Source organism: Oryctolagus cuniculus, chromosome 1, assembly GCF_051225735.1.
Source record: "Oryctolagus cuniculus isolate XC-2025 breed Fujian yellow rabbit chromosome 1, ASM5122573v1, whole genome shotgun sequence".
NCBI classification, from domain to species: Eukaryota; Metazoa; Chordata; class Mammalia; order Lagomorpha; family Leporidae; genus Oryctolagus; species Oryctolagus cuniculus.
This window is the reverse complement of record NC_142867.1, coordinates 177,825,927-177,851,522: the sequence shown is the minus strand read 5'-3', so window position 1 is coordinate 177,851,522 and position 25,596 is coordinate 177,825,927. Positions and strand designations below refer to the sequence as shown.

Genomic DNA, 25,596 nt, shown 5'->3' with positions numbered 1-25,596 from the left:
GCTGCCTTTTCACAATGAAAGGTGGTTCAGGGGGAGCCTTGGCATTGAAGACCAAGAGCAAATGGAAGTGTGGGAAGTAATACCTCTCTTCAGCAAAATGTTTCCACTGCCTATGTTTTGTGGTAGAGATGGGTCTGAGAGCTCCTGGAAGAGGAATTATTTGTAAGTTTTTCATTGTGCACATCTTTCCTTTTTGAGAAGGCACAGAACCATATTAACCAACTTCCCTGGCCATCTGAAATGTCTAGAAATAAATGTGCAAAAGTAACAATGCCCGTGATGCCCATGGAAGGTTCTCATTAGATTACCTCCTTTTCAAATCAACCCAGCGTGCTTTGCTTAACACATAGGTAGGCACTTCTTGGGCAAATTTAAGGTCGGAACATCAGAGCCCGAAATCACGCCTTTGGTTTTCAGTGCAGGCGTTCAGGAGCCAAGCATGAGTCCACAGTCCTTTTAAGACTGGGCGATGTGCTTTCCAGCTTACTTGATGGGCCCCTAGAGCTGGGGAATCTGGGTGTAGATTGCCTTTGTGCGGCTGTTCACCAGGGCTGTCAATCCCACAAAGCTCTCATTCATGCCGGTGAAGAGTGATGGTTTCATCCAGACAGGAAAATGGACCAGACTGGTTTGAGTTCATCTGGTCTGAAGGCTTTTGGTGCCCTGGAGCCTGCAGGATCCCTCAGTGCTGGCTGACAGATCATCACCCGGGTGTCAGAAGTATCCCCCCAACCTCCCCCCCACCTCTCTCTCTCCCTTTTCTTTGATGCACTGCTTTAAAACCAAGCTGGGATAAAGAGAAGGCAGTAAAATAAAATAGTGCTTTAGTAACAAAGAGAAAAAATATTGTTTAAAATTCAAGTGACTTTCTCCAATAACTGAATCACATATAAAGGAGAAGCAATAAAAGAAAGCAAAAAGCTTTCCTTTCCATTGATATTCGTCTTGCAGAAAGGGAACTTTGAGAAAGATCCATGTAAGCTTGACTCTAAAATGGTTTATTACAATAAAAAACCCACATAATATTAAAAACAGATTTAAGAGCATGAGTTTAGTCTAGTATGGGGCACAATTGATTTTTTTTTTATTATATAACATTTATCTTTACTTTAAAAAGACATTTGTTTCCCTTTAAGGTCAACCAAGTGTCAGCAACAGTTGGGAAAGATTTCACTGTGACTCCATCTAAACTGATCCAGTTTGATCCAGGTACATTTTCTGTCCACTGTTTGTTTTGCATGTTTGTAACCCAGTCTGGTGATTATGGCAAAGACAGAATATTATACAGCTTTAGCTATCAGGAACTCCTTGGGGATCCACATCACCCCACTCCAGAAGAGTTGAATTTACCTTTATTTTTATTTTATGACAGTGAATGCTCATTTAAAATGAGAAGAAAGATCATAACAAATAGCAAATATAAAATAGCAAAGCAGAAATCCAAAGCAATCAAGAACAAATAAGGTCATTTTAAAAATTATTTAAAGGCCTGGCACAAAGCTATAATCATTTAATTGCCTTGGAGTTTGATGGAAATTCTCAGAATGTTATGTTTATATGAGTTCCTGAAGGGTATTTCTAAATTGTCCTGCTTGGAATAGATTGATCTAGGAAAATTCCCAGGGAAATTATTTGTAAAGGTTTATTTATTTAGTGAAAGGCAGAGGTAGAGAGAGAGAATCTTCCATCTGCTGGCTCATTCCCCAGATGGCCCCCTGTTGGGGCTGACCAGGATGAAGTCAGGAGCCAGGAACTCCACCAAGATCTCCCATGTGAGTGGGAGGAGTCCAGATGCTTGGGCCATCTTTTGCTGCTTTTCCAGTGTACCAGCAGGGAGCTGGATGGGAAATGGAGTAGCTGGAAAGTGAACTGGTGCTCATATAGGATACCAGGCATTGAAGGCAGTGGCTTAACCCACTGTGCCACAGCATAGGCCCCAGGGAAATCATACTTTAACTAAATAGCATTTACTTTTTTTGCATTTGTGGTGAGTAGCTGTTGAATCTAGCAGTTAAAATGCTTCTTGGGACACCTGATACCATATCAGAGAATATGAGTTCTGGTCCCAGCTCCACTCCTGATTCTAGCTTCCTGCAAATGCACACTCTGGGCCAGGAGCAGGTGATGGCTCAAACAGCTGAGTCTGTACCATCCATATGGAGAACTGGATTGAGTTCCTTGCTCCCAGTTTTGGTCTTGCCCAGATCCAGCTGTTGTGGGCATTTGGGAAGTGAACCAGTGAATGGAAGCAATAATAAGCACTTGCACGCTCTCTCTCTCTCTCTCTCTCACACACACACACAGCTTTTCAAATAAATAAAAAGGAAAATTGAATTTGTGGAAAAATTTTGCTAGGTTCCAAAAGGAATACAAAAATACAGTGACTGCTCTCAAGGATGTTTTATCCTCAAAGGCAGTGGGCCAGAGAGACATGAAAACACTCACTGATGGAGCATCAGGACTCCAAGGGTGAGCCATTGTTCTGGCTAAGGAAAGCTCTGAAAGATTTCTCAGGGAAGGCAATACTTAGGCAAGAAGAAAAGGAAGGAAACTCCAGGCTGAGGGTCCAGCACAGAAATGTGGAGACGCTTTGGGGCCAGTGTTGTGGCCTGGAAGGTAAAGCTGGCGCCTGCTATGACAGCATCCCATATGGGCTCTGGGTCAAGTCTCGCTGCTCCACTTCCAATCTAGCTCCCTGCTAATGTGCCTAGATGCTTGCATCTTCCACCACTAACACATAAAATTGCTGGAACAGACCAAGGAAAAAATGGCCTAATGACCATCACCATCCCAAAATTGACAATCATAATATTAAAGGCAGAAAGAAATGGCTTGCTGCTGTTTATCACAGGATGTTTGACCACTGTGCTAATTTCTCAGGGCTGCACAACACAGTACCACGAAGGGAGTGGCTTCAAAAACATACATTTACTCTTGCACAGTTATAGAGGCTGGAATCCAAGGGCAAGGGCAGGATCCGCCTGAGACCTATGAGGGAGAAACTCTCCCCAGCCTCTCTCCCAGCTCCTGGAGCTTTGCTGGTGTTTGTGGGCTTCTCCTGCATCACCCTAGACTCTGCCTTCATCTTCAGTGGTGCCCTTCCTGTGTGTGTCCAAATTTCCTCCCTCTTATAAGTCACAGTAGATTAGGGAGACACCCTTTTCCAGTATGACTCTGTAAATTAATTACATGCACAATTACCCTATTTCCAAATAAGGTCACATTCTGAGTTAGTGGGAGTTAAGACTTAACCTTATGAATTTTTGAAGGGCCAATTCAGCCCGTACAAATGAGCCTTCACTTTGACACTCAGCCACCCAGTGTTGTTATGGCCTCCTTCCTGTGATATGTAACTTACTGACAGGGGATGCGTTGATTCCTCAGGCTGACTACACTGTGCAGGAAAATTGTTCCCATCATAATTTTGATGTTGACCCTCAGGCTGCTACAGGCTCTGGTGTTCTGGTTAACCTGACCATAGACGGGTTTGATGCATTTGCACTGTGCCATTTTTGTTTTGTACATTGTATTAAACTAGTTCTGATCTTTCCAATTTTCCTTTTTTTTTTTTTTAAAGACAGTGTTCCCATTGACTGATTCACTCTGTAAATTCCCACAAAGGCTGAAGTTGGGCCAGGCTGAAGCTGGAAGCCTAGAACTCAGTCTGGGTCTCCCATGTGGGTGACAGGGACTCAATTTATTTGAATCATCACCTGCTGCCTCTCAGGTGCTCAGTAACAGGAAGCTGGAATATGGAGCTGAACTGGGACTGGAACCTGGGTACTCTGATATGGGGTGTGGCTGCCTTTACTGCAAGGCCAAATGTTCACCCCTGTCCCTACTTTTTGGAGTCAAGAGTCTCTGCCATATGTTGTCTTTGTTGTTTGATTTCTGTTTGTGACAAGATCAGGAGTGATTTTGGATTCCAGCAGGTTTTGAGCAGCCCACCAGGAATTCTGTTTGGGTTGATAGGAACTAGAATGCATCACACTAGGGAGGCTCTGAAATTTACCTCTTGGAGATTCACTGGGTAAGATAAATACCCATCTAGAGGAGTTTACATGTTGTTCTGAGTAGATCCTAATGACTTCTGGGGGCTTTAAATAATCTTATAATTGTAGAGATTATTTAAACATTTTAAGAAGTAATACAAGCATATCTTATAATGAGAAAAAACACTTGACTGTTCATTATTTTGGAATTTCTTAAGCCAGTAATAGTTTCATAAACCATAGTTTTGCTTTAGAGAATTTTTCATTTCCCCATACCCAGGTCTAGTCAATCTTTATTTACCCATTTTGTTAATCTTTGCCTCTTTGTGATCTGGTGTCCCCATCCCATTCCTCTGCCACCTTCACCCTCACCCCTTCTTTGCCCGGAGCAATCTGCCCATGCCTTTAAAAGCAGAAGCTTCTATGATCAGGTGGAAGAGTAAAGAGAGCAGTTAAATATAGTGAGATCTTTTAGATTTGGAGAACACTTAGGAAGGAACTGGGGAGAAAGCCTCCTGGTTGCTATTGTGTGAAACCAGTAGGTAGATCCTGACTAGGCTGCATTCTGCTATTGTGACTAATTTTGAATCAGTGTGTAAATGCTCTGCAGAAAAATGATTGTTTTCCTTTCATATATTTGTTCTTGAAAGGTTTGCTGCATTCTCAATTGAAACTTCATTTCTATCAGTCATAATGTTTTCCAAAGGAACAGATCTGTGGCATTTACTGAAAAATATTGAAAAAACATCTTTCAATAACAAAATCTACTTTGCAGGAAAATACTCAGGAATTTACCTTTTCTGTGAAGTGGGATGTGCTGTATATAAAAAGACAGCTTCTCTCTCCTTTTCAGCACCTTTTGTTTTGTGGGAACAGGGAGCCAGTTCAAGCCTTCCAAAAATGCTCCTGTATCTCAGGGACTTAACAAATACTTTGCACCTTGAAAGTAGAAGAGGAAGGGAAAAGAAAAAAAACAATGAAGTTCTTACTTCCAATCTCATTTAGTTAAAAGAAAGTTGGTCCTATATACACACCTGGGTGGGCATAGAAACACAGCTGAACTGCAGACAAATAAATCACAAGCACTTCAGTGAACTCAGAAAAGATTTTTGCTAACCATCTGGTTCTGCTCCATAAGACCCAACAAAAATGGGTTTTTTTGGTGGTGGAAGGAGTACTTAACTTTTTAAAAGAAGAGGGCAGTTGGTTAGGGCTTGAATATATTTTTGTATTGGATTTTTATTTAAAGAATGCATAACTTTTTGTTTCAAAGGTCAAGATATTCACTATTAAGTTTCAGTATCTGTATGCTTTCTGCATTGTTTGCTGTCATTTGCCCATGCCAGTTTTACTGCAGCAGCCACCTATGTGGCTCATTTTGCTGCAACATGCACTTTCAGTGTGCCACTTCTCTTTTCTAGAACCATCTCACTTGCCTGTGGTTTAAAGTCTGAATCTGGCTGTCTGGGTTGCAGGGCTCTCTGCAGTTTGTGAACTACCTTTGCCGTCCTACAGCTTCCTGCCCACTGCTGTGTCCTCTCACCCTCCCCTGACCGAGGCCTCTGCTTTGCCACCTTCCTACCTTTGCTTACATTGTTCTCTCATTTCCTCTGTCCAAATCCTTCCAATTCTGGAGCCTATATATATATATATATATATATACACACACACACATATATAACATAGCGCTCTAGCCTACACCTCCTGGCAGCTAATCATACACGACTTTGAATAGTTATAACCCTCCATATCCATGGGTTCCAAGTCCACTAATTCAACCAAACGTTGGTCAAAAACACTTGAAAAGAAAATTGTGTCTGCATTGAACCTGTGCGGAATTTTTTCTTTTCATTATTCCCTAACCAATAGAGTATAACAACTATTTTTCAAGAATTGACGTTATATTGAATATTGTAAGTATATGTGATTTAAAGTTTATGGGAGTATAGCATCATTTATATGCAAACACACCACTTTATATGTGGGATTTGAACTCCACTACAGATTCCGGTGTCCTCAGTGGTCCTGGAACCAACCCCCCGTAGTGATCAAAGGACAGCTAACTATGTTTATATCTTAACTCCTCCAAGAAGTTTTAAACTCTTTCAGGTCAGCGTTTGGTTTATGTTACTCTTCTGGTATTGTCCATAGCATCTGTTGTAAAGGTTAGGATACAATACTTACAGAATATGTATTTTGATGGATTGATTCATCCATCAATGATGGGAATTAAATATGATTTTTCAGTAGATGCTTTAACTTGTGTTTTTGCAAAGACTGCAAAATAATTTATTAAATTTGATATTGAAAGCTTAATAAGTGTCAGCCTATGTTTTTAAAATAAAATTATTTCAAGGACACCTAATTCTTTGCCTTTAAGTGCAGCCAAGAGTAGGGTAAAGCAGCAGGTTCATTTTTTTTTTATTTTTTAAGATTTATTTATTTATTTGAAAGGCAGTTACAGAGAGGCAGAGGCAGAGAGAATTCTTCCATCTGCTGGTTCACTCCCCAAATGGCCGCAACAGCCAGAGCTGGGCCAATCCGAAGCCAGGAGCTTCTTCCTGGTCTCCTAGGTGGGTGCGGGGGCCCAAGGATTTGAGTCATCTTCTACTGCTTTCCCAGGCCATGGCAGAGAGCTGGATCAGAAGTGGAGCAGCTGGGACTCGAACCAGCACCCATATGGGATACCGGTGCTGCAGGCAGCGGCTTTACCTGCTACGCCACAGCTCTGGCCAAAGTTCATCTTTACTTTGAGTTCTTTCTCTTGGGGATTGTTGAGACTTTGATTAGATCTTGCAGTCTATGTGAGGCCTACCTTTAGGAAAGCATCCATCAAAGGGAAATGGCACAGTGGAGAGGCCTTTCTATAGAAGGCAATCTGCAAAAACTGAGCCATCTTTTCTGAAGAGGAGGCTAGAAAAATGTTTAACTGCTTTATATACAGGAGCATTTATGGAAGTGAAAGCATTCGCATAAGCAAGAGTAAGCGGCACAGTAAGGTTTTGAAAGTTAGTCCTACGAGGTTAAACTCTAAGTTAACTATCTTTCTGCCCCTTCAACTTGAATTTTCTTTCTCCACTGAACAGTGTTCTCTTTATTTCCTACCACTGCTTTTTCTTTTAAATCACCTAAGAGGGACATCCTGTCATTGACAACCTGAAATTGGTCAGAATTAGACAACCTCAAAGTTCCCTTCGGTTTTGTCTTTTGGGGGTTGCTTTGCTTCCTGCTTTGATGGTGGCAGGAGAGCTGGGCAGTGTCTATCACATCAGGACTGTTTTGTATTAACTTCACAAAGCCACTGGGAACCAAGCTCGATTGTAACTGTGTGACTAGAGGCAGACAGAAAGCAAGGGAAGAAATGGCACCATTTATTTCTAGAACCCCCCAGCTCATAAATTCTCTCTAGGAGGGTATCGGACTACTGAGTATTACATTATCAGCAAAAGCGTTTGTGGGCTACAAGGATCTCAGGGAGTAGGGCAGCTGTCTTTAGAAATTAATCGTTTCAAGAGTTCCATGAATTGCGTAAAGTACCAGCCAATAATCATTCCTGTCTGCATCAACATGTTAAGATTTTTTTGAAACCATTAAGATTTTAAGATTGCGGTACTTGTTTATTATTCAGAGAAGGGTTGGGAAAAAATGTAAGTCTTGGATCTCATCTACTCACTGTTTTTTTTCACCCCTTGCATATATAATGCAGCTTACTTTTTTGTTACAGTGTTTGCATTTAAAGGGAATCATCATTGTCCAGGAACAAATGTGGTCTTTCCTTATTATTTGGAAGAACAGCAGGACTTCTGTGAGTTGGTGGGAGTACAATAGCTCACTCAGGCTACTGCAGTCTAGCTGTCGACATGTTAATTAATATATTTCTCTGACACCTAGGTGATTGAAATAGCAATTAAAGAGTAATTAAAATGTTTATTTCTTGTAGGAATGTCAACGAAGACGTGGAATATAGCAATTACCTATGACGGATTGGAGGAAGATGATGAGGTCTTTGAAGTAATTCTGAACTCCCCTGTGAATGCAGTTCTTGGCACAAAGACAAAAGCCACAGTGAAAATTTTGGACTCAAAAGGAGGTATTCTTTTGATCCTCATCTTGAAATCAGGAGCAGTCCTGGCGCTGTAGCTGCTTGCTTTCAACAGCCAACATGCTTGATAACACCTTCAAATCAAAATGCTTAATTTCTTGTCAAGAAAGCAACCTCAGTCATGATGTAGGTCCTTTATTCTGGTTTCGTTTCATGTGGTTTTCCTCCTGCTAGGAACTAGTGCTTGAGAAAAGCAACAGGTCAGTGTGGTTGTTTTCTGCCCACCCGTTTGCTGTTCTCACCGAGGGGGAGACAATGTTGGTGAGAATCTAGCAACAATTATCCTCCCCCCACACACACCCAGAGTTTGCAGGCCTGTAATTATCTTTCTCTGTTAAAAAGAGCTCTCAATGCCTAAAACCTCAGCCCCCACTGTAGTGTGACCAAGAAAACTCTGAGAAGAAGGAATTGGGGGAAAATAGATGTGAAAGATGCAGCCAGCTTGGGGATTGGGAGCAGCTGGAGAATGTTAATGAATGACTTTGGGTTGCTGAGCCAAACAGGTCCTGGATGAGCTATGCTAAAGAACAACCTGCAAACTAAACAAAATAAAAACCAGCCTTGGTGCTGGTTTTCTCCCCCTTCCAAATCCCATCTAGTTCCTTGTCTATTTAGCATTTGAGAAGTGTCCAGTAGCAGACTCAATCTTATGCCCCTTATTTCACATCTGTCATACCCTGTGATCCATGTTTGTTTGTTTTTTCTTACCTGGAATCCATTATCTCCTCTTTTTCACCCTAATTAAAAAAAATGGGCACTATCCTGTTTCCTGTATAATATCTGTATTTTCAAACCATCTCTCCCTGGCATCCTTCCTCACATTTATTTCTTTTCCAATAGAATTTTCTCATCATGTTAAGCAGACAGAAATAACATGAAGTACACACTTTCTATGGGAGATGTAAATTCCCAAGTGATGCTCTGCCCTTAGATTATTTCTCATGCCTTCTCAGAAGTACTAATCAGCCAGGCTTCCAGCTCTGTTTCCATTTGCTAGGTCTTTATTCTGTTAACACTTGAATGCCAACCTTTATATTCGTTTCTCCATTCTATGACCTCTTTAAACAATTCCAGCTTCAACCTCTAGGAGAGGAGGAACATTTTAAAGAGATCAGAGAATAAACCTGATATATTGAGAGGTACAGTAACGTGAAGAAAGGGGAGGCTGTTCCCCTCAGGGAGAGGCATGACGATAAACTCAGGGCACTGGTTTTCATCTGTGGCTTGTGAAATCACTTTCATGGCTTTATAATCACCCCATAGATGGGCAGAAGGGCACAGCTTTAGGGGATGAAAACTGATGAAGAGTAAAAGGGTTTCTGGCAAATGGCAGAAAGGCAACATCTGGTGGGAAAACCATCCATTCTAGGTTTAATGACAAGCTGCTTCAGGAGCTGTGTCCATGTGGTCACTTACGTGTAAAATCAACTGACCAACTGACACCTTGCATGTCCCCAGGACGGTGCCATCCTTCGTATTCCTCCAAGCAAAGCCAGCACGACACATGGGAGCAGGGCATTTGGCCCCCGCTGCCCCCAGGATCTTCCTCACCCACCGCCTCTGGTTCCTTTCATCTGGAAGGAAGACCCTTTCCATCTTCCAAGTGGCAAGCAGTCACCAGGGGTGACAGCCTGCGGGGCTTTGATGCCACACATCATCATCGTTCTCAAAGGAAGCTGGGGGCCCACGGGAATGGCAAAACAGTAAGGATGGGGACCGTCTGGGAGTGGAGGAGCGGGACGCATAATAAAAGACACAAAAGATGCCAAAAGCTCTTCTGAAACACTAGAGAAGCTGTTTTGAGTCTCCTAGCCTGTGGGGGCCAGGGTTCCTCGCACAGTCATGCAGTGCATTTTTATACAAAGATCCTGATGCTGCCCGGCTTACTAGGTGATAGATACACGGAGTCATCCAGGATATTTTCTTTTGTGGTCAAGACAGATAGGGGATGGCAAGTGACCCTAGAACAATGAGATTCAAGTGATCCACTTGGTTCTGGAAGCCACGACTTTGACCTTCTTAAAATAGCATTTTAGACAGGCACATTCCTCATGAGTGTGTGTATGTGTGTGTGTGTGTGTTTTCTTGGACGGCTGTATACTAGATATACTAAAAAAAAAAAAAAACAGCAAAGAAGCAAAAAACCCAGTGTTTTCCTCACTGGGACAATTTTTGTGTGAATCAACACAACACATTAATTGTGATCAGGCCTAGTGAGTTAAAATTCCAAGAAACATGTTCTAAAAATTTTTAGGCACTCACAAGATTGTATCAAAAGGGTTTTAACCTATTACCAATCATTGTTCTAGCCAGTTTTCTCCATTTGTTGTCTTACATTGATTCCAGATTCGTCCATCCTCTGTTTATAGAAATGGAACAGACATCGTCTATAAAGTAAGCACAGTCAAAAGCACCAGATTTATTGTATTTATGTATGCAAAATATTTAGGCAAGTATTATAACCAGTATATTTATATATTTTTCTTAAAATTTTGTTTTGAAATTCGTTTTAGAGAATTGAGTGGTCAGAACAAAAAGAAACCTTTCATCTCTTTGTTTTGTTAATGATTTATGATTTTCGAGTTGCTCATGTTTACAACAAAATGTTTTGTTTGTTATCTTGGTGCGTGTTTTTTCTTTACTGTTGTTATGTTTTGATCTTCTCAAGTATCATGGGATGGTTTCCTTGAAACTGGAAGATGACAGTTTCCCAGCTCACAAAAGGCAGGCCAAAGTATCCATCATTAATCAGCCACAAAAGACAATCAGAGTGGCAGAACTGCCGCAGGCAGATAAGATGGAATCCACAATGGATTCACACATCCCCAGACAGGTATGGAAATCTTTTTTTCCCCTTCCTATTCACCTTATAACAAGCTGTGTGCTGGACTGTAAACACAACTTAATTCACAACACAGCCTCCAAGCTTGAGAATAGTTTGCTTAACACAAATGCTGCCCAGCAAATGAAGACCCTGCGGAGGCAAGTGTGTGATCCACTTAGGCCAAGTTGGTTCTAAATTGCCTTTCCTTCCCACAGGACCAGTTGCCTTCATTTCCAAAGAACTGCACTCTGGATTTAAAGGGCCTCTTCCATTTTGAAGAAAGCATTCAAAAGCTGTATGAGTGCAATGGGATTGCCTGGAAAGCCTGGAGCCCCCAGACCAAGGTGAGACACAGGCAAAGCCAAGCACTTTACTTGTAATATGTCCTGTGATAAGCTAATAAAGACAGAGTGATCTGGTTCATGACTGTGAACTCATGTATGTCTACATGCCCTCGTTACACCTGGAAAGCCAAGAAGGAGAAATGTCCCAAAGTAATTTTCAAAATTTACTCATTCATTTATTTATTTAAAGAAGCAGAAAGAGAGAGAAATTTCTCATCTGCCAGTTTATTCCTTAATGCTCACAACAATCTGTACTGGGCTGTGCTGGGCCAAAGCCAGGAGCCAGGAACTCAGTCTGGATCTCCCATGTGGGTAGCAGGGGCCCAAGTACTTGAGCCGTCACGGCTGCCTTCCTGGGTGAGCATTTGCAAAAAGCTGGAATTGGAAGTGTAGTCAGGACTTGAAGCCACGTGTTCTGACCCAGGATGTGGGCATCCCAAGTGGCATCTTAACAACTGCACCAAACACCTGCCCCCCCCACAGTGATTTTTTTAAATCACAAAATCAATGCAATTGGAAAAGATGTCGTCTTGTTTTGTTTCATTGTCAGATGAAATCAAATTAAAACACTGCTGACTCTTAGTCTTGTCTGTAGGAAGCCATTGAATTTCCTGAGATTGAGAATTGGAATTAGGGTTGACTTTCTTCTTGGGACTCACAGAGTTCATTATCCTGGGAATAGACTCCAAGTGGTAGAGAATGTTACAGTGTGAACACGGACAACTATTTTTCAGGCGGTGGAAGACAAATCCTGCCCCACTGGATGGCAACATCACTCAGGCTACTGTCACACATTGATCACAGGGCGGAAAGAGACCTGGGAAGCAGCGATGCAAGCTTGCAGGGAACAGTAAGGAACCTGATTTCACATTGGGTTGATATTTCCTTGTCCACTATTTTTTCTGTTCTCATGGAACTGCAGGCCTACTTCATTCATTCAAGTATTGAATGTCTGTCTGGCTTTGTTTCTAGAAGCCCTGAGGGAGTTCTGTGGTTCAGAATGGATTTGCTGCTGACCTTGGACTTAGCTCTTTGCTGTTAAAGCTGTGCCATCACCATATTTCTTTCTCTCCACCTCCCACCCCCGTATTAATTTTTTGGAGTCAGAGCAGCTTTTCTGAGTCAGCAGCATTGCACATTCTGATTGTTTTATATGTGATAGGTATTCTTGCTCATGGATTTGAAAATATATAGTAATAAAAATCATAATAGCATCAGGCCTCCAGCAATGTGAGAGACACTGATGATTATAAAGCTAGACAAGTTAGACAAAGGCTCACTGAGTGATGGAACATTCAGTGAAAGATGGCTTGTGGTCAGGTAATGACAACAAAATTTATTTTGTCCAATACTTTAAAAATGATGCATATTCCTGATTTTATTTTATTTTATTTATTTATTTTTTTTTTTTTGCCAACATGGATATCATCCAAACAATGCAATTAGACTGATATGGTCTGTGGCTAGGAACAGACTAGAGAAGTCCCTGGCTAGTATTGATCAGACCTTGTATCATCAAATTTTCAAAGTTATGGTCATCTAAAGATACCATTAAGAAAATGAAGGAGCAAACTACATTCTGGAAAAGCTATTCTCAAACCATATTTTTCTTTGATAAAGTTCTTGAATTCAGAAAATACCAAAAAAAAAAAAAAAACTCCTATAAACCAATAACAAAAAGTAACTTAAGAAATAGAAAATGACTTGGAAACTTCACAGGAGGAGATATGCAATTGGTCAGGAGTTACGCTCAACACCAATAGATATCAGGTCAATAAAAATTAAACCGCAATGACATACCACCTCACACCCACTAGAATAGCTAAAAGTATGACAAAGACAGTAGCAAACATTGGTGAGAATGTAGAACAGATAGAGGCCTCACACAATGTTGGTGAAAGTGTAAAGTGGTACCCTTTGTAGAATTGTCTGGAAGTTTCATATAAAATCATGTATATCTACTCTATGATCTAGCAATTATACTTGTAGGTATATAAACAAAAGAAATAGAAACATGCACTAAAAGAAAACACAAAATAATTCTGTAGTAACTTTATTTATGATAATAATTGAGTCATTTTGTTTTTTACACTATTGATTTGTAGGAGTCCTAGGTATCTTCTCCACTAACTAGAGAATGTATTTTCTCTTCTTTGGTAAAATGTTTTAAAAGCAATGAAATGGAATGAACTCCTAAATCTACAACCATGTGGAAAATTGTAGGTAAATCAAAAACAGAATGTAGAGAGACAGCAGCTCTCCACAAAAGAATATATATTGTATGATTCCACTTTTATGAATAGGAAAATCTATGGTGTGAGAAACAAAAAATAGTATTTCCTTGTACTTCATAAAAGTGTAAAAGTTTTGCGTGTCAATCCAAAAAGTGTTTAATACAATAACCAAAAAAGTTAAGTAAAAAATACTGGGAATTAAAAACAATTTAAAAATGATTATCTCTGGAAGGAATTATGGGATGCTTAGAAAATAGCATGAGTAAGGTAATATTCTAGGTGGAAATGTTCTGTGTCTTAGTGTGGGTGTCTGTTACATTGTGCATATACATTTGTCAAAAGTCATCAAATTAAATATTTTAAATCTATGCATTTTATTCTATGTAAATCATAAAAAGTGGTCAAATCAACCACCTTTTTCATCGATGGTGTATGTCATATCCTTACTATAAGTAGAGTCACCACAGGGATTTAATCATTGGCTTTGAGGATTTTGTTGCTAAGTTGGTAATATAAAGTAAAAAATTTTTTAAAATCTTTAAGATAATCATTGTTTAAATACATACAGTTCCTTATATTTGGGAACAAATGACTTTCTTCCTGGAAAATCATCAGATGTCCTACTTGTATTTGAAGTTTGACTTCAGACATTGAAAGCTTGGGTAGGAGTACTGGTACTTGGTCTTTTTATCTCTTAAGGAAAGATCTTTGATGTAGATGCAAAAGTTTCCTGAACTAGCAAGGAGAAGATTGTAGTATGCTACAAAAAAGGAAACGATTAGGCTTCTCTACTGACAAAAATGTGGACAAGTGCAGTTATACACCAGTCAAGGTTATCAAGATTAAATTGTTGCTGAGATTTCTTGGTGAAATATAGATGAAGAAAACAAAACTCCCCACTTCAAGTGTGGAAGAAGACTTGTTGTTCATCTTCCTTAATGTTCTCAAAGGACAACACAAGTAACTCTGCTGGTCTATAATGTAACTTTCATTGAATTTTAATGTTGCAAGAAAAATAAGGATAACACGTATTGACAGCTATCTTTCCAAATCACAGATTTTGGTGCAAGGTCACCATGTGTTTTCTCTTAGAAAGACTATTCTTTATACTAAGATTATGATCTTCTAGCTTTTTTGGTATCAAAAATAGATTTTTAAGAAATAATGGTGGCCAGCACCGTGGCTCACTAGGCTAATCCTCTGCCTGCTTCGCCGGCACCCCAGGTTCTAGTCCCCTTCAGGGCGCCTGATTCTGTCCCGGTAGCTCCTCTTCCCGTCCAGCTCTCTGCTGTGGCCCGGGAAGTCAGTGGAGGATGGCCCAAGTGCTTGGGCCCTGCACCCGCATGGGAGACCAGGGGGAAGCACCTGGCTCCTGGCTTCAGATCAGCGCACTGGCCGCAGCGGCCATTGAGGGGTGAACCTAATGGAAAAAGGAAAACCTTTCTCTCTGTCTCTCTCTCTCACTGTCCACTCTGCCTGAAAGAAAGAAAGAAAGAAAGAAAGAAAGAAAGAAAGAAAGAAAGAAAGAAAGAAAGAGAAGAAGGAAGGGAAGAAGGAAGGGAAGAAGGAAGGAAGGAAGGAAGGAAGGAAGGAAGGAAAGAAAGAAAGAAAGAAAGAAAGAAAGAAAGAAAGAAAGAAAGAAAGAAAGAAAGAAAGAAAGAAAGAAAGAAAGAAAGAAAGAAAGAAAGAAAAAGAAAAATGGCAGCTGACAGTAAGGTTGATTTCTTAACTATAACAACCCTCCATAAGTCTCCAAACATCTTTTTGTAAATATGTTTTTTACTGGGGCTGGCACTGTGGCGCAGCAGGTTAAAGCCCCAGTCTGCAGCGCTGGCATCCCATATGAGCGCTGGTTTGTGCCCTGGCTGCTCCACTTCCGATCCAGCTCCCTGCTATGGCCTGGGAAAGCAGTAAAAGATGGCCCAAGTCCTTGGGCCCCTGCACCTGTGTGGGTGACCTGGAAGAAGCTCCTGGCTCCTGGCTTTGGATCAGCTCCACTTTGGCTGTTGTGGTCATCTGGAGAGTGAACCATTGGATGGAAGACTCTCTCTCTCTCTCTCTCTCTCTCTACCTCTCTACCTCTCTACCTCTCTACCTCTCTACCTCTCTACCTCTCTCTGTAACTCCGTATTTCAAATAAATTAAAAAAGTTTTTTTTATTGATCCATTTCACTGCAGCTGGGTTTTAATGATATGTAGCTAGACGAGTTATAGAGAGGCTCTTCATGTCTACTATTATTGTAAAATCCAATCGTCCCAATAATCATGTTAAGCCCCAAATTAAGTTAAAAGCCTAACTGCTTCCTCATATAATTGACCTAAGAGTTCATCTGCAACTTCATTTTAAGCACCTTCACCAATGAAATGGCCTGACCTAGTTCTACACTTCTTGCCAACAATGCCTTACTTTTATATTTTGCTTTATCCTTTATGGAATTCTTCCACATGTGTTAGTTTATTTGATACTTGCATCACTCGGTGAGGGATCAGATATTATTATCCTCTATAGATTACAGGTTTAAAAGAAGAGATTTAGGGAAACAAAAGCACTTGTTCATGGTCATACATTTATACAGGTAAATGAAAGAAATAGGATTCAATTTTATACTCTCTGAGACAGTACCATAAGTAAAAGGGATTTCTCATCACAGTTGTATAGACAAGCCTGTCTATTTTAACATTGTGTTGGCTAAAGTATGTTTTCAAAATTATGTGTAAATAATTTTGTTATCTCTCATAACCAAGACATACTAATATTTTAATTAAATTATGGTTCCAACTTTCCATTCAGGGCAAACCTAAAGTATAACCAAGTTCCAATTTTATACATTTGCTCATACAAAAAGTATTTATTGGGTACTTATTGTACTGGAAATGTCTGAACCAGGTCATACTTTGAAGTAGCATTCTCTAGTAGTGACCCCAAAAGCCAATAACTAAATAATTCCCTATTCTTCAGTGAGTTTAAGGTAGATAGACACCATAACTCTCCATATCCAACTGTCCTACTGGCAAGTCCTAAATCATATTTCTTTACATTTTAATTAGCAAGTGGTTATTGTATATATTTATGAGCTACATGCTAAATTATATATATAAGATTATCATACTGTCCTTTTCCTTATTCCCATCCCATAAAGCTCTATTAAGAATATGAAGGTTGCTGAATTATAGGATATAGCTTTCATTGAGTTGATGTCTTCCTATAGGTCCAGTTAGGTTCTCTAGAACTAAATATATGAATATAAGCTACAATCAATATTTGTTGATTACATATACAAGAATATAAATGGTACTTATAAATACTTACAAGTAGAAAGACATTCTTTTGAATAAATCATTACCAAAGCTTTTATGATACCTGAAAATGTTCCACCTTTCCTTAATTCAAGGGGACTAATAATCATATCTAACAAATCAAATATGATATCATAAGTAGACACAGAACTGTTCAAAATATGTTGATAAATTCTCATCTCATAAATGTTTTAAGCTGTAAAGTTCTGAGTTTCTTAGAAATTTGAAAGCTCTTAGAACAAAAGAAGGCTATTAGAAACAACTGGTGCTTTTCCACCGTATTTTAGAAAATGACCAATTATTTGTCAGAAAACAAACTCTGTCAAATTTCAAATTGTATCTTTACCATACTGGTCTAGAAATTAAAACATGTATCATATACTATTTCAGGTTGTATACTAGGTTGTACAAGGGAAGTAAAGAAAATATATATGGTGTTATATTTTTAAATATCATTTAAAAAGCTTCTACCTTTAAAATATTATATATGAGTATTTCAAATTGCATTTATTTGATAATTAAGTGTGCATTTTATTTCAAAAGGACAGGAAGAACAATTATAGTTGTACTAGTTATAGGGATTTCAAAAAAAAGCACTCTAGGAGCAAATTCAAAGAAAATTAATGATGGCCACACTCCTTTGTGTCAATCATTCTCAAATAAATATTTTTTTGGTGACCAGGTCACCTCCTTGGTATAATTTTTCCCTGAATCCCAAGTCTTCCTCTGCCAGTTCAGAATTTTTCCCCACCCTTTGAGACTCCCTCTTTCCCTTCGTCATTTACTTTTCTGGTTCATTTTGGCCTCTTCGCCGATCCCATTGGCTTGAAAAGGGGTATTCCTCTGAGAACTGTCAGTTCCTTGCATGGTGTAAAATTTGCAGCTTTGCATTTTATAATAAGTAGCCTTTCCATGTCATTAGGCATTTTAGCAGCTAGTTTTAGAATCTGTAATTAGAATGTATGTAATATGTTGTCCAATTTGATCTTGGGAACAATTATTTGATTCTGGACTATGTTTCCTGGAGTTCACTGGTCTAGGTATCTGAAGGTCCTTCTTGGTGGATCATTTACAACACCCATGTTTCTATAAAAACAGCAAATTTTTATGTTCTACCTTGTCCCCATTGAGATTCTAACTCAACTCAATTTTTATCTCCAATCTCCTTTACTCCCCATTAGTGTTTATTATTTTTCTAACCCTAAGGAGCCAGACTTTTAGCATAGGCATCTCTTGAATTTGCATGTTGTAATCTCATCTGCTCATTTCCTATGGCAGTCCTTGTACATTAGGTAATTCTATTATTATAGATCTTTATCTATGAACCTGTTTTGTCTTCCCACAGGAGTGTCTGGAACCCCTGCTGGTCTATCCTTAAAGAGTTACTCTGAAATGTATCTACACATAATCTAAAACTTTCAAAGAAGTAGATGGTTACTTCTATAACCAGCAAAATTAAGTTTTGTTTTTAATTTTATACTTTGAATGCCTTCAAATTTAATAGCTGTCAAGAGATTCACATTTGTAAATGTGGGCTTATGTACTTTTTTTTTATATCCATTAATACACATATCTATATAGATAATGTCTACCAGGTTTCATATGTACATGAACAGAAAGAAAAAGAATGGTATTTTAACAAAACAATCAGCACACAAATGCCCAGATATTTCTTTTGTAAATAGCTATGCTCTAACAGTTTACCTATCTGAAGCATAGCTATTTGTTTGCAATAGTGGAGCTTCTTGCCTTTTGGAGAGTCAGAAAGAAAGCCAAATCATACTTAGGCAACTGAAGTGCAATTTACAAAGAGTGTTTTAAACTTAGTTTTACAAATCTTCAAGTTCAAGGTGATGTCAAATATCCTTGAATAAGGCCTGTGACTACTCGTGATGAAGTTGAGGATGTGAAGTTGGTAAACTTCAGTGAGGAAATTAGTTCAGCAAGGGAATTAGGAGGTAGAGCAGGATGTGGAGCCCAGGTCTAGCCAGCCAAGTCCAGTGAACCATATTAGGCAACACGGTCACTCAAACTCTCCCTTGGCCTACATATTACACAAATTTGATTTTATATACCTGTTGTAACTGTCAGACAGGAGTTGACAGTAAATAATGACGTCAGAGCAAAGTCACAAAACTGAAATCCAGCTTCCTTAGGACATTCAGTGGTGGAGCAAAGAGCCTCACCTATTTCAGGGGCCTGGAAGTCACCACCGCATTACAGAGCAGCAAAGTATGGATTTTTTGGGGAAAAATCATTAGGAAATAGACAAATTGTTCTTTTTTTTTAAATTGTGATTGGATTTTTTTAAATATTTATTTGAAAATCAGAGTTACACAGAGAAGGAGAGGCAGAGAGAGAGAGAGGTCTTCCATCTGCTGGTTCACTCCCCAGTTGGTCAGAGCTGCGCTGATCCGAAGCCAGGAGCCAGGAGCTTCTTCCAGATCTCCCATGCAGGTGCAGGGGCCCAAGGACTTGGGCCATCTTCCACTGCTTTCCCAGGACATAGCAGAGAGCTGGATCAAAGTGGAGCTGCCAAGTCTCCTACTGGCACCCGTATGGGATGCCGGCACTGCTAAACCCACTACGCCACAGTACCAGCCTTGGCCCTGACAAATTGTTCTTAACATAAGTGGCCTGGAAAAGCAAAGAAATGGAACTGAATTTTGGAAGGATATATGCAAAATGAATTAGGTTCATCGATTCAACAATGTCTAACCTGATATAAGTGTTACTAATTTTGTTTCCTAATTTATTCAGTATCAGCAGAGAGTAACCAGGCATTTTATTTGTTCTTGCTTGGTTTTTTTAAAAAAATGTTACTTATTAATTTGACACATAATAATCATGTGTTTATAAGGTCCAGTGTGATGTTATGTTGTACAATGTGTATATTTCTTTTTTTTTTTTTTTACATTTATTTATTTGAAAGGGAAGGATTCTGAAAGAGGTAGAGACAGAAAGAGGTCTTCTATCCACTGGTTCACTCCCCAAATGTCTGCAAGAACCAGGAACTGCATCAGGCTGAAGCCAAGAGCCAGGAATTCCATCTGGGTCTCCATGTGGGTGGCAGGGGACCAATCATTTGGGCCATCCTCTGTTGCCTTCCCAGGTCTATTTGCTGGAAGCTGGATGGGCAGCAAAGCAGTTGGCACTCGAACTGGCACTCCAGTATGCAATGTCAGCACCACAATTAGCAGCTTTTCCTAACCTCTGTTGCACGACACCAACCCCATGTATTTGTTTCATATCTGAAACTTCTGTTTTTTAAAAGAAGAAAATGTAAATATTGGCTTTTAACGTACATCATGTTTAAGAGCACTGTTAGGGAATCAGACATAATCAAATAAGTCTTAGAGGAATAATTCAGTCAGCTGCAAAAAGTAATTCATAAAGAATTCTATTCGGTGGGGAAATTTGCATGTGTGTTTGTAAGAACAAGTGCTTTAACTTCAACAGAATAGGTGAAGATTTTGACAGTGGGGCTACTGTGCTCATTGCATTAAACATAAGGAAAAGTCATTAATTATTAGGTTATTTGAGTAAATATATCAAGCTCAAAATGAAGACCTCAAGTAATTGTATCTGAATAATTTAGATTATCTTACTAATCAAATTAATTGGATAATTGCCAAATTTATACCATTAGAAATGACTTAAGAATAACTGATTAATCTTTCTAAGTCGTTGATGCTGACTTTCCCAAAAGATGTTCAGAATCTGTTGAACTGTACTCTGCAACCCAGATATTACTGTACACTAAAGGATCACTTTCCCTGCCTTCACACCTGCCCCTACTCTGCAGATACTCATTAAAGTAAAAAGAGTAGTAGAATATTTGAAAGTTCTTTTTACACATACTTTTTTTTAGTATTTTAAACTAACTCTCATTTGTGTTATGCATTTCACGTTAGCAGAAATGTTCAATTGCATTTTCGTTTGTTTGTGTGTAGACACTTGGGCAGCCTTGTGAGTGTGTTTTCCAGACAGCACATGAGATGGCTCTGGGACATCAGTGGAAGAAAGCCCTTTTGGATAGGCAAGTATCTGTGCTACACTAAGGAGGGAGACAAAAAGAGGAGGGGACTGGGCACCACCACCATGCACTGTCTCCATGGATCAAATGATTGGGGTTTAAGTGACAGGCAGTAGTTGGTTCGGTAGTCTCATCCCCTCTGTTTTTACAGTTTTTTAAAGACTTTATTTATTTATTCGAGAGCCAGAGTTACATAGAGAGAGAGAGGCAGAAAAGTCTTCCATCTGCTGGTTCACTCCCCAAATGGCTGCAACAGCCAGACCTGGGCCTATCCAAAGCCAGGAGCCAGGAGCTGCCTCTGGGTCCCCAACACTGGTGCCAGGGCCCAAGCACTTGGGCTATCCTCCACTGCTTTCCCAGGCTATAAGCAGAGAACTGGATAGGAGGAGGAGCGGCTAGGACACGAACGGGTACCCATATGGGATGTCAGTGCCACAGATGGAGGCTTACCCTACTACACCACAACACCAGCCCATTTTTACAATTTTTATTTTATTTATTTATTTTTTATTTTATTTATTTATTTCAAAGATAGAGAGACAGAGTCTGAGGCCGTGCTGTAGCGGCTACCAAGACAGAAGAGAACAGAAGGGGTGGAGACTAAACTGGATTTTTTTCAGCCCCAGGTACCAAAGCTGGTATGATTTAAGAGTACCAACACTAGGAGTTGGCACTGTGGCGCAGTGGGCAAAGCCTCCACCTGTGGTGCCGGAATCCTATATGGATGCCATTTCCTGTCCTGGCTGCTCCCTCTTCTGATCCAGCTCTCTGCTTACAGCCTGGGAAAGCAGTAGAAAATGGCCCAAGCACTTAGGCCCCTGTACTCCTGTGCAAGACCTGGAAAAAACTCCTGGCTCCTGGCTCGAGATCGGCCCAGCTCCAGCCTTTGCTCCCATTTGGGAAGTGAACCAACGGATGAAAGACTTTTGTCTTTCTCGTCTCTTCCTCTCTGTAACTCTGCCTTTCAAATAAATAAATGAATCTTTAAAAATACAAAAAGGCAGAGAGACCACTACAGAGGTCTCCTGTTACATGATTCACTCCTTCGATGCCTGTCCGTTACTACACACTTAAATATGCCAGGAGCTTTACAGGCATTAGCTTATTTAATCCTCAAATTAGCCCTAGAGGTACTATTTCATGCTCATTCCTTCAATTAGGAAACTAAACCTCAGGCAGGTTAAATAACCTGCCCAAAGATGCTCACCCAGCAGGGATAGAGCTAGAATTATGGACTCAGGTCTGCTTGACCTCAAAGGCTGTTGTTCTTAAGTCTTTCTTAGAGCATCCCCAGTTCCTAATCTTTGAGAACCTGGTCATTTGAATGTGATAGCTTAGAACAAGAGGCTGGATGTGATACATAAGTGTAAGTGTAATGAAATCATTTGGCACGTCCTTTGGTTCACCTTAGGTTTGAACGACCAAGTGCATGCCGGCCATTGGGAATGGATTGGTGGTGAACCCGTCACCTTCACCTCCTGGAGGAGAGGGCCCCCTCAGCGCACGAAGCCTGGGAGAAGCTGTGTTTTGGTTCAAAGACTAGGGAAATGGCAACCAAAGGACTGTAGGAAGGGCAAGCTCCACAATTATGTGTGCTCCAGGAAACTCTAAATGCGACTGGCTCTACAGGTGCCCTCCCGGGATTTCTCACCTATTTATTCACAGGATATGTGAATGTCGCTCAGTGGAAAGCAAGTTGTTGTGACTGGCCAAGTTCATCTTTGTGATGAACAAATTAATGGTTCCAGGGAGACTGATAAATGAATATTCCTTGCAAATGAGATGTAATTTTTGCATCTTAATATCTTTCAGACTAAATGTCTACAGTATTATAAGGTATAAAATTTACTTATTCTAGAAGACTCTCAGCCTCACCCCTCTCCAAATCTCAGGCATCACTAATTCCATGGTTCTTGGATTTTTTTTCACCCCATGACATCAAATGAATCTACTCTGATCTGTGTAATGCGGGTGCTCCTACCACTTGATTCTAAGCGAACCTGAACCAGTAATGAACTGGTTTGTCTCTTTGGAACCCTTTAAATGTGAAACCTGGAATCCCAGCCTGTGTAGATGGGAAGGAGAATTCTCGTGGTGAAAAGGAAAGCTTTAGATGGGACAGATTTGCAGATGGAGGCTCATGTACAGAACTGTAGTTCAGGTGAGAATCCAGGGCGCTACCTGCGCTTCTGAGATCCACGCATCACTGCTCATGAAACAGATCTCCTTTTCCAGTGTGTATGTTGGCTTTGAACCGTTCCCAAACCAAAGATTGGGTTTCTCCAAACTGACGGAGTCATGAGAAATTTGAAGTAACCTGATCTCTTCATCTGTGTTTACTGTCCTGACTAGCATTCCGCAAGGACATTTGGAATACAGGGTGTCTATGAATGACAATTGACATATGGAAGAAAAACAGTGCCTCCTCAGAGGTGTCCCCCATGAATTATGCTGATGAACAAAGAAAAATAATACTGAAAACAGAGCTCTTAAAAGCCTGAGTTGTCAGAAAGGAGTTTGATGCCATTTTAAGCCCTGAAACCTTTAATATTCACAGAAATGCCGTGTTCAGTAGATTCTCTAATGGAAGGCTACCTTATTAATTTATAATCTCAGCTGAGTGAAACATTTTTGAAGCAGTGATGCGTGTTGCTGCCTTCCCAGAACTCCCTGCTGAAATCAAAGTTTGATTACAGGAAATTAGAACTTTATTTTCTGAAACATGTATTCAAAATGTTCCTCTTCGTATAATCACTGAAACTATGGCTGTGCCAGTTGTAACATGCTGCGTGAGTACCAGTGTGACTTCAGAATCCAAACAGGGTTTTCCAATGGACTAGAGCTTGGGGGAAGGTCTCACTACAGTACCTGAAGTGTTGAAGACACTGGCAATGCTTGAAGGATCTCGGCCCAGTTTCTGGATATAAAAGCATGACAGACTTGTTTCATTCTGCTCATTTATGGAAAATTACTAGAAAAAATTAACAAAGAGAGGTTGGGCTAAGACGCAGATGTTCTACCTCTTATACATCCAAGCATATTTGCAGAATCAGAGGTCTCCTTATCTTAGATGTCACAGGTGGGCTCCAGGTACAGGTCTCATGTGGGACAAAAGCAGTCTTTGGTGCTTAACTGAACGATGTCAAACTCTTCCTCCATGTCAGCTCTAGTTAATTCCTGTCCGAATCACTCTTTCTGCAGTGTGGAAAGGTGTGGTTCAGGAAAACAAAAAGAAAGAGTTATTTATCTAAAGAGTTAAGTCCTAGGAGAGAAAGTGAAAATTCAAGGAATGAGGAATTCAAGGGTCACACCTTCCTACTGGAACTCTAAAACTACAAAAATACTACCCCAAACTGGAAATCTGGAACTATGTCAACTTTGAAAAATCTGGTCAGTTTGGGAGATTCCACACATCTAATGCAATAAAAATGATACTTAATTGTAATTGTAAATGTCAGCATAAAGAATGTTTTGATTTTTATAACAAAAAATCAATCTAGAAAAATATTTAAATTGTTCTTTTTAGTTATGAAAGTGTGATTTAGTGGAAAATCCACTTAATTGGAAGAAGGCACAAATAGAAATTCAGGCAAGTTTGGGTGCCAGGCAATATTCATCGCAAACTTCATTTCTTTCTCATGGTTGTGCTTTGAATTGGGGAAAAGGAAAGAAACCTTTGTCATGGTTTCCTCTGCTTGACTGGTCACCGGTGCCCTTCAAGTTCTGGTTGGAATGGGAAGGAATGAGACAGAGTAAGGAGGGAATTGGAGGTTATGGGGGAGAAGAGGTGAGAGAAAGGAGCTGAGGGGAAAGGGATGGGCACTGAAGGTGCTAGGAAGGAGAGCACCAGGAAGAGAGACCTGAGTGTCTTCCGGATCTTCTCCCCAAACCTGAATCCCAACTCAAGAGAAGTCTCCCTGTATGCAAGCCATCAGTCCAGCTCAATGACCTGTGGCTTTTCAGAATCTACCGATTTTTGGTCTTCAACAAACACACAACATAAATTTGCTAAAAATAAACTTGGAACACATGATAATCATGTCTTCTCTTTCCAAGGAGTGGTAAGAAATTAACCAGGTGACATTTATTTGCCTTTTAGTTTTTGTTTATTTTTAATACAGCTGAAAAGATGTGCACATCTTTTCTTTCACACTATGACTCTGTGTAATTTAAACTGCAAACTGGTGCTGACTAATGTCTGCAAAAAAGCAGCATATGAAATGTACTGTATCTTGTGTTGCATCAAAATGAATAAAATACATTTATTTCTAGTCCTGAGTCACTGTTTCCAACATTTTATATTCTTCAGCACATATGGGATTTAGGCTTTAATGGTCCTACCCAAGGTGAGAAGAGAAAGGACAAAAAGCATAATATTCCTTCCTTCCTTCCTTCCTTCCTTCCTTCCTTCCTTCCTTCCTTCCTTCCCTCCCTTCCTTCCCTTCCTTCCCTCCCTCCCTCCCTCCCTCCCTTCTTTCCTTCCTTCCTTCCTTCCTTCCTTCCTTCCTTCCTTCCTTCCTTCCTTCCTTCCTTCCTTCCTTCCTTCCTTCCTTCCTTCCTTCTTGGAATGACAGAGAGAAAGGGACTTTCAGAGGGAGATAGAATTTCCATCTGCTGATTTAGCCAGGGCTGGGCCAGACCAAAGCCAGGAGTCAGGAACTCCATCTGGATCTCCTGTGTGGGTGGCAGGGGGTCAAATATTTGGGCCATCTTCTACTAAGCTCCAAGCACATTAGAAAGAAGCTGGATAGGAAGTGAAGTGCTGGG

General features: G+C 40.1%; 1 protein-coding gene across 1 annotated transcript in view; it reads left to right on the top strand.

Moving 5' to 3' along the window:
- Positions 1 to 25,100, top strand: part of FREM1 (FRAS1 related extracellular matrix 1) — a 176,824-nt gene extending 151,724 nt beyond the window's left edge. The window contains exons 29-37 of the mRNA XM_002708087.6: positions 1,137 to 1,209; positions 7,933 to 8,082; positions 9,553 to 9,797; positions 10,441 to 10,488; positions 10,763 to 10,927; positions 11,134 to 11,262; positions 11,997 to 12,112; positions 20,747 to 20,832; positions 22,241 to 25,100. Coding sequence (XP_002708133.3) covers positions 1,137 to 1,209; positions 7,933 to 8,082; positions 9,553 to 9,797; positions 10,441 to 10,488; positions 10,763 to 10,927; positions 11,134 to 11,262; positions 11,997 to 12,112; positions 20,747 to 20,832; positions 22,241 to 22,440 — 1,212 coding nt within the window. The 3' untranslated portion in view covers positions 22,441 to 25,100. The remainder of the gene's footprint in view (positions 1 to 1,136; positions 1,210 to 7,932; positions 8,083 to 9,552; positions 9,798 to 10,440; positions 10,489 to 10,762; positions 10,928 to 11,133; positions 11,263 to 11,996; positions 12,113 to 20,746; positions 20,833 to 22,240) is intronic.
- The last annotated feature ends 496 nt before the right edge of the window (positions 25,101 to 25,596 follow it).